Genomic DNA, 12,474 nt, shown 5'->3' with positions numbered 1-12,474 from the left:
AAAAAGAAAACAGCATTTATTTTTTCACACGCTCACGTGACTTTAGATATTCACAGACCTTTCTTCACCAATTCGTTCTCACGCGTTCTTTTCGGCTAATGCCGCGCTTTAAACGTTATCGAAGCGACAATATTATGCTTCTGAGACGCTTTCGCGTCGCTTAGGCTCTCGGCAACTATTCTCAAAAGGCTTCTCCAGATTGACAGAAGAAGAAGTGAATATGTCCGGGCATTCGTTCTAATCGCTCTGAGAAATGTAATTTAAAATCTTTATTCGATGACCTTTAACTTGCCTGCTAAATGGTTTAACGGGGAGTTAGGCGACCTCATCTCACCGGCTCAAGAATCGACATCCAGTCGTGGCTTCCGATTTACTGCTTCGAAGATCGCGACTGCTGCCCCGTTCATCACCGCCATTACCGTACATCGACCATTCAGTCAGCAGTCGTTGCCCATGCCCATCCGTGACGTTCGGCGACTTTCTGCGACTCAACATCAACCCTGGGCCAATCAGCGAACATCCACGGACGAGCCTTGCCGGTAACCGACCATCAGTGCTTTGAGGAGTTCCATTTTCTCGGTGACCGTGCCAAGCTGCTCTTGATATACTGTTTCGCTGGAGTAACCTGCCCAGGTGTGCTTACAGCACTTAAATTTTTTCTACTTATTTTAATGCCATTTAATTCGACGATTATGTCCCTTGTTTGCGACGCTTGCCAAAAAGGCATTTTGCCTGATGGTAGACTGATGACATGCTCATTTTGCGAGCATAACTATCATCTCGGGAAAACGTGTTCCGGCATTGCTGAGTCCACGTTTACTGCCATGAGCCCCGACAAAAAAGAAAAATGGAGGTGCAAAGTTTGCCGTTCTAAGAACAATCGTGCTGATATAGACGGGGTCGATGCTAGCTCTGACTCGATTTCGTCCTGCGAAACCACGACACTCGCGGCGCAAATCCTGACCATCAACGAAAAGCTAGATTCAATACTTTCTCTGAAGGCTAGCGTAAATTTACTGCTCGAGCTTCCCGCAAAGGTGAATGAGCTCTTGCTCCTCAAGCCTACCATAGATCTCATGAAAGTGACTGTGGAGGAGGTTCAAACTTCCATTTCCTTCCTAGGAAAGAAATACGATAGCCTCCTCGCCACGGTGTCTGCTCATGCGACCGACATGAACGAGCTGCGTACGGAAGTGGCTTCACTAAAGGACACGGTTTGCGAACAGGCACATACTATTCAAAGCCTCCAAACCGAGATGAACGACGCTGACCAACGCGGTCGCCAACATATTATGGAAATTCATGGAATGACCGTCAAACCCGACGAGGCTCTCCCTTCCATCTTAGCGGGGCTGGCAGACAAGCTAGGAATTCCGGGACATCAACCAGCTGATGTCGCGTCGGTTTTCAGGCTACCAGGCAAACGATCTATAAAACCACCTATTTTGGTCGAGTTTACATCTGTAGCCACTAAAGACAAATGGATGCAAGCTCGCAGCAAGCTCAGGCAATTTTCTCGTTACAATCCACCCGAAAGACTGTATTTCAACGACAGCTTAACTTAGACCAACAGAGAACTTTTCTGGCAGGCACGTACTCTTGGAAAAGAACGCGGTTACAAATTTGTGTGGCTCAAAAATGCTCGAATTTATGCCAAAAAAGATGAGGGCGCTTCTCCGGTACGGATTCAGCAGAGAAGTGACCTGGACCTAATCACATAACCGACATGGCTAGTTTTTTACAGTACGCCGATTTTCTCTCGTTTAATAGCTCGTTTTCTTCTTCTTCAACCGACTCTTTCATGGTCTTACACATAAACATTCGCAGTATTCGAAAATACTGGGATGAATTTAAGACAGTTGTTGATCAAATGCGGGACCAAATTGCTGCAATTGTGCTAACAGAAATCAATGTCAGTGCTGATCATCTGTCACAGTTTAATATTTTAGGATTTCAAAATTTCTTTTATACACGGCCAATTACTAGAGGAGGAGGAATCGGCGTATTTATAAAGAACTCACGGTCAATAACTCAAACTGATGTCACATTTCAACACTCGGAGAGCTTGATGCTAAAGGTTTCTAATTCTAACTATGCGGTTTGCTTGCTTGCTCTTTACCGACCTCCTTCGTCCAACTGCTCTGGCTTCTTAGAGGAGCTGAGGGAAAATTTGAGAGAATTGTCTAATGAAGCACATTTATATTTGGTGGGAGATATCAACATTGACACCCTGAAAACTTCCAAAAATTGTGTTTGTGATTATTTATCACTACTTGCCGAGCATGGAATCATACCTACCATTCAGAGTGCGACCCGCTAAGAAGTATTAAATGAAAATCTGGTATCATCCTGCCTAGATCATGTAAACGTACGAGCTCCAGATGCTTCCATACACTCCGCTGTCATTTACAAAAGCTTGCAGATCATTATTTTGTCGCATGTAAATGTGTTTTTCCCTCCAGAAAAGGTAATAATTTCGAAAGTGCGTGTCGTTTAGAGCGGGTTGACTTCAACACTTTTCATCGACTAATTAAAGAATATGATTGGAATGAATTCCTATCCTCGGTTAACAGCACGAACCTGTACTCAATGTTTGTAGACATCCTTAGAAATTTCCGGGAGTTATCGAAGACCGTTGTATATGTTAAAAAACGCAAGCCCTCACTGCCCTGGCTCACCCCAGATATTCTTGAAGCTATAAGTCACAAAGAAAAACTGCGGAAGAAGTTTCGGAGGTCCCCCAACAATGCCTCTCTCGAACTAGAATGTAAGATGCAAAGAAATCGAGTCAATGCCCTCATTCGGTCAACGAAGAGAACCTATTTCGCTAAAAAAATATCGGACGCTCGTTCGGACTCTAGGAAAACTTGGACGGTCGTCAATGAGCTTCGTGGCTATCTAAAAAAGAACGTAACTGAGACATTACGCAAACACTTTGGGACTGATATGGCGACTACTGTCAACGCGTTTAATAATTTTTTCGCTAACTCTATTACTGTGCCAATTGATAGCGCGGTGGATTCGACACCCGGAACTCCGTTTCACTATGAATCTGCTTTCCTTCCTTCTCTCTCAGAAGCTGAGTTGCGGTCCTACCTGTTTGGATTTAAGCAATTCAGGTCGGCGGGTGTAGACGGCCTTACAGTTAGAGACTTGTGTCGGAATTATGACTCTTTAAAAAGCGTGCTCCTCGTTCTTAAAAATGATGTTATAGAAACTGGTAATGTGCCTGATGACTTAAAACAGGCCATAGTTGTTCCTCTTTTCAAAGGTGGCGCACAAAACCAAGTGTCATCCTACAGGCCAATCTCAATACTATCTTGTATTTCACAGATATTAGAAAAACATATTTTTATTGTTATGTCCGGTTTTCTCGACAAATACAATTTAATCTCGCCAAGTCAATACGGGTTTGTTGCTGGTCGTAGTACAACTAATCTCCTTGAGAAATTCTCAGATATTGTGCACTCTTCCTTCGACGACAACATGTATGTGTGTGCCCTCTTCGTTGATGTAGCCAAAGCGTTTGACACCGTGAACCACAACATCCTCTTAGACAAACTCTATAGAATCGGCTTTCGGGGACCATTTCATACATCGCTAATCGCTCAAGAGTTTTCTTTCAAATCGTACACAGGTTGTTTCAGTAGACAATGTCCGAAGCTCTCAAGTTTTCCTTACTTCTGGAGTTCCCCAGGGCTCCATTCTTTCTCCTTTACTATTCAACCTCTACGTAAATGACATTTCTGCGGCAACGACAAATTCAACAATTTTTCAATATGCGGACGACACTCTTTTGTTTTCTCGGCACCTAGTTTACCAGCGTGCTATGGAAATGCTTCAGGCAGACGCAACCAAAATTATTGACTGGTTTTCGGCAAACAAGCTACGTGTAAATGCTTCGAAAACAAAACTGATCTGCTTCCGTAATCCTTTAAAAAATGTCAGTTTGACTTTTCCACTATTCCTTCACAGCTCCAATTGTCCATGTTGTAATTGTAGACCTGTCGAATATGTTAGTTCAGTAAAGTACTTAGGTATTCACTTTGATTGTGATCTTACATGGGACACTCATATGTCTTACGTATGTCAACGGTTGAGGAGCGTGTCGTGCATGATGTACCACATTAAAGGTTTTATACCATTGTCAGTTAGAAGAAACATAATGCACGCCTTAGCTTACAGCGTACTAAGGTACGGCATAACTGTCTTTTTCAATTTTTCACTATCCTGGCATTTAAGAATTGACCGAGTTTTAAAAGGGATTCTAAAAAGTGTCGCATACAACAGCGACTTTTCATCCAATGCTAACCTCTTCATTTCACTTGAGTTGTCGTCTTTTTACTCGCTTTTCCTTCAAACTGTCGTTTGGCGCCATTTCTGGAAAAGTGATTTCAAACTCGCGTCTACTCCATCTCGTGAACTCAGATCTGTTCCACGTTTCGTCACTCCTAGGGTGAGAACTCACTATGGTGAAAGTCTGCGCACATTTTATGTCCCGAAAATTTTTAATGGTCTTCCAGAATCTCTGCTTTCCATTAACTCAAACAAAATGTTGAAAAAATGTCTGAGAAGCATGTTCGCGGATGTGCGAAAACAGTGACCATCCATCTTCTTTTTTTCTACCTTAGTTTTATAAGGTAATCTTCTCAGATCACTTTTTTTGTTTACACGTTTTGAGCTATCATTAAAAACGTGATTGTAAGAAATATTTTGTACCTCACTAGGATTATTTTCTTTTTTTCTTAATGAAATATAAAAAAACATGAAAAACTTTTTTTTATGAAACTAATCGTGTAAGTAAGTTTTCAAAGTAACTGTGACTGCGCATATCTTTCATTCTTTTCTTTTTGGAAAGTATAAAATGCTTCTTTTTTCCTTAGAAAAGCAATACTGCAAAAAAACGCGCGCGTCCTTTTTTTTTTTTTTTTTTGAGGAAATAAGTTGGCCTTGGCAGTTCGCTCCTGCTTCCGATACGACTACGGTCTTCATTGTATTCTCCGGCTACTGTATTTGCGTATGTGTGCGTTTATTTTCTGATGAGACTACGTGTTTTCCTGCACTTTTTCAAGACCGACAGAAATGTGATCTTGCGCCTGGAGCAGAACATGTCATCGGTGTCTGATTCGTGTTTGTACGTGTGTGTGTGTGAGTGTGTGTACGTGACAATGTGAAAATTTTCAATAAGCTTGCTGCAACTGCTGGGTCTAGTCCCACAAGCCCTTGAGGCTTTGACAAGACCTGGAACTTGATCCTGACTCTAAGAATTAGTTATTAAAGATTACTATTAAAGATTACTATTACTACTATTACTATTTCGCGTCGCTTAGGCTCTCGGCAACTATTCTCAAAAGGCTTGTCCAGAGTTTGGGCATTAGAAGAAGAAATTCAGTGTTTATAAGCTAGTGAGTTTGAAGAGCGCCGGAGCGTAAGCCATAACGCCATTGCGCATCGAGCGCCGTCGACTTCGCGTGACGTCAAAAAGATAAATTTTGGTTTCGTCACGACCCATATTCTTCAAAACATCAGCGACCATTGGTCACTAGACGGAAGAAGGACGCGCGAGCGCGTGCGCGGCGTTCTTCGGGGCGCACGCGCTCCAACAAATTCTTATCATTAAATAACAAATTCTTATCATTAAAACTAAAGGAGGTGCTGTTGAAAACAGTTCGTCATATGAAATGTGATTATAGCATAGGTGTTTCTTTTGTACGTAACGCGTGTGATTATACGGTAGTAAAACCACAGTTAGCTTTGAGAAGGTCGTCTGCGATGTCAGTTTTCTTTTGTTCCTGTAGGTGGAAAAACGTCCATGAGGCCTATATTTGGGGGTGCATTAGCTTTGCCCTAGTTACGTGTTTGTTTCCGTTTTTGTTCTATTCTCCGCCCTATCTTCAAGCCTTATGATTTTCATCTGCAAGGAAACAAACATCAACCAGAAAGCGCAAAAAGTATGCGGAGAGCAAGTCGTCTGCTTCTTGCAGAGGAGTTCCGGTGACGTCAGAACGACGCCGAGCTCTGATTGGCTTTGACTCAAAGGATAGTGAATAGAACTAAATGCTAGATGCCTTGAGGTCTACTCATTATCGTTCCAATCAGGCCGATCAAAGCTCGTCTTTCTGACATCATAGCAAACCCTGAGCAAGAAGCAGACGACCTTGCGGTCCACATTAACAACGCCACGAATAGCAAAATGTAGAGCAATGCGGTCAACGGAACCCCGGAAAAAAATGCAGAGCGAAGCTCGTGCCACTGATTCGGTCGGAATCTCGCTGCCATTGATTTCATTTCGGATTGATTGCATGGACGTGGCGAGTGGGGAGGGGCGTGTGGTTAGTTTTGTGCGTATATGTGTGTCTATGTGTATGTGTGTATATGTATGTTGTGCGTATATATATATATGCATATATATATATATATATATATATATATATATATATATATATATATATATATATATATATATATATATATATATATATATATATATATATATATATATATTTATATATATATATAACTGAGAAGAAAAAGCCCTTAGTGAAAACAGCAACAACGGACGATTTAATCTTCGACGTTTCGGCCAGAGTCCGGCCGAAACGTCGAAGATTATATCATCCGTTGTTGCTGCTTTCACTAAGGGTTTCTTTCTTCTCAGTTATATACCCACGCCTTCGGCCTCCCGCCACCATGTCCGTTGTATATATATATATATATATATTGTGTTGAAGCATGTTAGAATATTTTGGATAGATTTCCCTTTCATGTGTACAGCTTCCCAATATATTTTATATGGAGGTGTTATTCTTGTTTGATGAATTGCTGATAGTTGTCTGTTGGTCATTTTTATGACGAAAGTACCTTGTATTATCATAACTTCTTCTGTTCGATTTAAATGTCTTTCTCGCCACTGTGTGTTCCCGAGGGGGGCTGATGACCAGTCAAGCTGCTTGGACAGATTTTTTCTCAGCCCCCCCCCCCCCCCCCCCACATGGTAAATAAAGCTATATTTAGTACTATTATTATATTTTTGACACAGGACGATCAGGTTGAAAATGGGAGAAACAGGCCTTTTTTTGTGGTAGAGGTGTTTTTTTTTTTGTGCACTGTAAGGGATAAAAGGGAAGCTTCGGGTAGTCACCCCGGTCACTTATATTTTTCTCTTTCTAAAACTCCCACTTGGAAGACAAATCGTAGGGCATTCGAAGGGCATTACGGGTGCCGGTACATTGCGGCAGCATAGTAAAATAAAGATTGCATGCAGATCAAAAACTGACTTAATTGCTTCCAGGAAATAGCGTAAATATTCCAAAATAATTTCAGTTTATGTATTTTTTTTTTAGCGGTGACAGAAGGGCTGCGTGGTCCTCCTAGGGTTGAGAACGCATGACAATTTTAAAGCTACTAACAAAACGTAGCGGCTAAAGCTGTGATTTTTTTTTATTTATTTAATTTTAAATATCAGATTTCCATAAGCAGAGAGCAGGTTCGGTTAGGGTAACGCCCGGGCACCCTCACAAGAAATATCATATTCGTATAAAAAAAACAAAAAAAAAACATCACTAAAAAGAAATTAGAAAAAGAAAGAACGAACAGGTGTATAGGAATTTGTGTTACAGGCTCGAGAAACACCGTTGTTTGTCTGCTTGTAGAGCAACCCACACTTTGTGGGTATCAGGTCTGAGAGAAAGAGAAACGAGACAGTCAAGAAAGCTATGTTTTTGCGGTCAGTGGGAGAATGTGGTGATGTATGCGCCCTGCCTCCAGGTTTTTCTGTTGAATGAACAGAGTGGAAATTGAGGCATATGACACTCAACAGCGGTATACACGCGCTCGCAGTCCCACACAAATGAACACAAAAGTAACAATCAAAGACGCGTTTTTTTTTTGTTTCTTTTTGGCTAACCACGTCGCAACCTTTACGCGAAACCATGTCAGTAAAGTAACTTTTCGTGCACGCTCATCTTATTACCCAACCAATCAATTAACTAACCAACCTCTCCACTCAGTTGAAAGAAGCACCACCAAACGCGGTTGTATTTGTTTCGGTTCTCTGCAGCAAAAAAGCAGACGGCCTTTTTGCTGCGGAAGAACACTGCGAAGCAGCGATATGAGGTGCGTGGTGAAGCGCATTCCGCATGCCGCCCGGACCAGGAACCTTCAAATACCTCCTGTAAATAAATGAAGTGCCACCTTGGCAGCTTCGATTGGTGTCCCGGTACACGAAAAAAATAGTTTGAAATAAGAACACAGAAGGCTGGTTTTCTCTAGCGCCTCATAATTTGGCAAGCTTTACACGAAAAGCGCGTTTTTTTTTTTTTTTGGCCATAGCGCGGGCGGCTTTTGTTTCTATCCGTAGCATGGGTCAGATGGGCAGTATCAAACTGCCGATCTGTTTACGTGACGCCTGCGGTCATCTTTTTCAACAAATAAAATGTTCTGGGAAAGATCCAAACATTGCAATAAAATCATCTGATGGGCTAGTTGGGTAAACATAGTTAAAAAATAGCGCAAGGACGACGGAGGGAAGAACAAGAGACAGGAAAGAGCGATAACTGACAACTGGCGTTTTATTTACAAGAGAAAAGAAGATGAAAAGAAGTGAGGCAAATCAAAGACAAAAAAGGAGATAGAAAAAGAAGAAGGAAGATAAAAAAGATCGGATAGGGAACAGAAGGAAGCTTTTTGTAATTATATACTAAATATTATGAAGCAAAAAATAATAATTATAAACAAGAATTAAAAAAAGGAAAAGAAAAAGGAAAACAGTACAAGAAAAAAATAAGAAAAATTCAGTGTCAACATAATGTGTAGGAAGGATCTTCAGGGATGAAGGCTGAGGTAAAACTGTTCTTTTTCCGATAAGGCTACTGAAGGAGCACTGACGCAGGCGTCGCCCTTGGATATTATGACGTGTGCTTCGAAGAGTTCTCTACTTCTCTGACCCAAAAACCGTTTGAGGACTTTTGTGTGCTCGAAGAGTGGGGTACACAGACAGTCTCTTACATGCACCGCAAGATGTCCCGCGGGAGATGACCTTAACGCTAAGGCAGGTTCCCTTAGCCTGACATTTAGACAACGCCCGGATTGTCCCACATATACCTTTCGACACGAAAACGGTATTTCGTACACTACACCGCTGATGCAGGTGACATATTGGTGTTGTTGCTTTACAGTACATTTTGCAGTTTGTTCCTGCTTGTTATTGATTTTTGGGCATAGCCTCCTTAGTTTATCAGGAGCCGACATCACAACCTGTACATCAAACTTGGATGCCGCCCGCTTCAAGTTATGGGAAATGCGGTGTATGTATGGCACTACAGCCGGTCGGCGTCCCTTGAAGTTATTTCTTGCTGGTCTTCCACTTGACGTAATCATGGATTCAGCGACATCGAACAGAATCGAATAAGGATATACAGATGCCGTGAGCCTTTGAATTTGGGAATTAAAACTCTCACCGGCTGTATGTTCACATGATTTCTTGATGGACGCACTTAAACAACTCCTTACGATCCCTCTCTTGATTAGCTTTGAATGGGCAGAGTCCTATTGTAAGAGCATTTTCTTTGATCTCCGAGAGTAGATCCAGCACGCTTGATCATCAAGGAGCGATAACCGAAGATCTAGAAACTGAAGAGAGGAGTTCGCCGGCAACTCATGCGTAAACTTGAGCCCCTGTGCTTGCTCTACGAAGGTGTTTCGTATGCGGTCGGTTACCTCGGTGTCATTCTCATTGGGTCGGTCTTTCAGGAGGACAAGGTAATCGTCAACATATCTAAATATGACTGACACCTGGCCGGTGTTAAGTGGGCTAGCAATGGCCCGGTCGCATTGGGACAAAAAAATGTCACATAACACAGGTGCCACGCACGAACCTATACATATACCCTTCTTTTGTATATATGTATTACCATTAAACGTGACAACAGTTGCGGAAAGGTAGAACTTCAGAAGTTCTAAGAAGGATTCCACGTTGATTCCACATTTATTTTGAAAAGATATGGAACCATTGGCCTCGATACACTCACTTACTGCTGCAAACAGTTTGTTGTGAGGTATAGAATAAAACAAATCTTCAACGTCCAGAGAGAACCCGAAGTGAACCGTCGTAACATTCTGTTGCAGGTATTGGATTACCGCTTCAGAGTTTGGCACCAGAAAAGGATCGTCCAGTTGGAGGGTAGACAGGTGACGTAGAAGGAATCGTGACATCATACCCTGCCAAGACCCCTTTTTCGGTCGCAACCACTCGAAAGGGACATTCTACCTTATGGGTCATGGCCGTGAAGAACATATCTAAGTGGTCCCTTCTGGCAGATGTGATAGGCTTGCGCAGTTGCTCCATATCAAGCCTATGGCACAATTGAAGCGCCTTAGCCTTGAGTGCCTTGGTTTTGAAGCCTTGCAACGCGTTAAAGTTCCTTTTCTAGGTAGTTCACCTTAGATGTCACAACAAACCCTCCTTCTTTATCTGACACAAGTAGGTTCAGATCATTCGCTTGAAAATACTCTACAATACGAGGAATCTTCATTGTGCTTTCACTGATAGGACCCTTCCTCTTCTTTCACTGATAGGACCCTTCGTCTTCTTTTCTCTTGTCAATAAAACGCCAGTTGTCAGTGTAGGAAGCATTACGCATCAGCCAGCATGGAGATTCGAACGAATGATCTTTTATTCCACGCGCTCCGCGCTCGTGCTCAAAACGCGGCACCGCTGGGAGACGTGGCGCCATCTATCGCTAGTTACTACATCTCTTTTCTCTGGAAAATTTAGCGTAGAGCGTCACCATCAACATGGTTGGGGTATCGTTGTGGTGGCCTTCTTTTCCTTGTTCCTCTTCGCGGCCGCGGTCCCGGGTGAGGCTGACTCTGGTTAAAGTCACTGGGGCTCTGTTCCGTGCAGGCTGTGTCTTTCCCCGTGGAGGTCAGCTCTCGTCGAGAATCCGTCGCCGTTCGTAAGTGTTCACGGGTTCTTCAGTGGACCCGACCCCCTGGGGTTAAAATGTCGTAGGACCTCGGCACTGAATGTCCCACGACTATGGCAGGTGACCATGTGCGCCGCAGGGTGTTGTAGACGGTGACTGTAGAACCCGTGTCAATGTCTGGCAGTGTTCTTGAGCTTCTATCGTAGTTCGCCTTTTGTTGCCGCCTTATTTCTGTGAGACGACGTGTGACAGCCTTGGGTGGCACAACAGTCGGCAGGTAATGTTCCGATCGCGCAGGTAACAGTGTTCTTGTGTGTCGGCTCATCAGTCTCTGTACTGGCGATTGGAGGACATCGTCTCGTGGAGTGTTGCGCCACTCAAGGAGGGAGCGGTAAAACTCTTCAGTGTTGGCACTCTTTCGCAAGATTTGTTTGGCCTGTCTCACGGCTCGTTCAGCCATGCCGTTTGATCGAGCGTGGTAAGGGCTTGATGTAACTTGTTCTATCTTCAGGTTTTCGAAGAACTGCTTGAACTCCTGGCTGCCAAATGGTGGGCCATTGTCGCTTATAAGTTTCAACGGCAGTCCATGTGTTGCGAATACTTTAAGGCAGAACTCTTTGACTTTGGAAGCTGTGGTACTTTTCATTTCTTCTACCTCAAAATAAAATGAGTAAAATCCACCAGGATTATGTAGTCTTTTCCTTCATGAGTGAAGAAATCGGTCCCGACCAACTGCCAAGGAAGCGTTGGCAGTGCGTGGCTAAGGAGTGGCATCTTGGCGTTTCTTGATTTGTACTTCTCGCATTTGCTGCATTTGTCATGTTCGCGGTCAATGTCAGCGTTGATTCCGGGCCAGAACAAAATTTCTCGGGCTCTTCTCTTCATTTTGTCTTTGCCCGCGTGTGCCGTGTGGAGCAAGTTGAGAATCTTGGATCTGATGGCCGTTGGAATTATTATCTTGTTTGACCGCAGCACAAGGCCGTTTTCCTCGTGGATCTCCTCTCTGTAGGACCAGAATGGCCTTCCGAGTTGAGGAACTTGCTCTTTCTGCTCGGGCCATGACGTCTGTGCATACTCGCGCAGTAGACGCATCTGGACATCGGCTGCAGTTGCGTCTCTTATTTCATTTAGCCGATCTTGTGTGACAGATATGTGCTCCAGTGAATTGACTTGAAATTTCTCTTCTTCTTCTTGCATTGTTTCCTTCGTGGGAAACCGTGACAGTGCGTCCGCTAACTGCAAGTTTTTTCCTGGTATGAATTTTACTTCCAATGAGTATCTTTGGAGAGCCATCTTCATCCGCTGCAGTCTCATCGGGCACTGACGCAACGGTTTCATGAAAATAGCCTGTAACGGACTGTGGTCGGATTCTACTGTTACGTTTGGTTGGCCGAATATGTAATGGTGGAACTTGCTGCAACCATGAACAATGGCCAGCATCTCTTTCTCGATCTGCGCATATTTCATTTGTGCGGCTGTCAAAAATCTCGATGAGTACGCTATTGGTCTTCCGTCTTGGGTGATAACGGCCCCTACTCCGTATTGGCTT

General features: G+C 43.2%; 2 protein-coding genes across 2 annotated transcripts; one reads left to right on the top strand and one right to left on the bottom strand.

Moving 5' to 3' along the window:
- Window positions 1-824: 824 nt before the first annotated feature.
- LOC120839811 lies at window positions 825-1,565 on the top strand. The gene has a single exon (XM_040210172.3). It carries the CDS (start codon window positions 825-827, stop codon window positions 1,563-1,565), a length of 741 nt encoding a protein of 246 aa, XP_040066106.1.
- A 10,011-nt stretch (window positions 1,566-11,576) lies between these two features.
- Window positions 11,577-12,122, bottom strand: LOC120839812 (uncharacterized protein K02A2.6-like). Its single transcript, XM_040210173.1, has one exon. The coding sequence runs from the start codon at window positions 12,120-12,122 to the stop codon at window positions 11,577-11,579; it is 546 nt and encodes a 181-aa protein (XP_040066107.1).
- Window positions 12,123-12,474: the final 352 nt, after the last annotated feature.

This window comes from Ixodes scapularis, unplaced genomic scaffold (assembly GCF_016920785.2).
Source record: "Ixodes scapularis isolate PalLabHiFi unplaced genomic scaffold, ASM1692078v2 PGA_scaffold11__112_contigs__length_91849675, whole genome shotgun sequence".
NCBI lineage: Eukaryota > Metazoa > Arthropoda > Arachnida > Ixodida > Ixodidae > Ixodes > Ixodes scapularis.
Note: the sequence above shows the minus strand (reverse complement) of the source record. Positions and strands in the feature narration are given on the sequence as shown.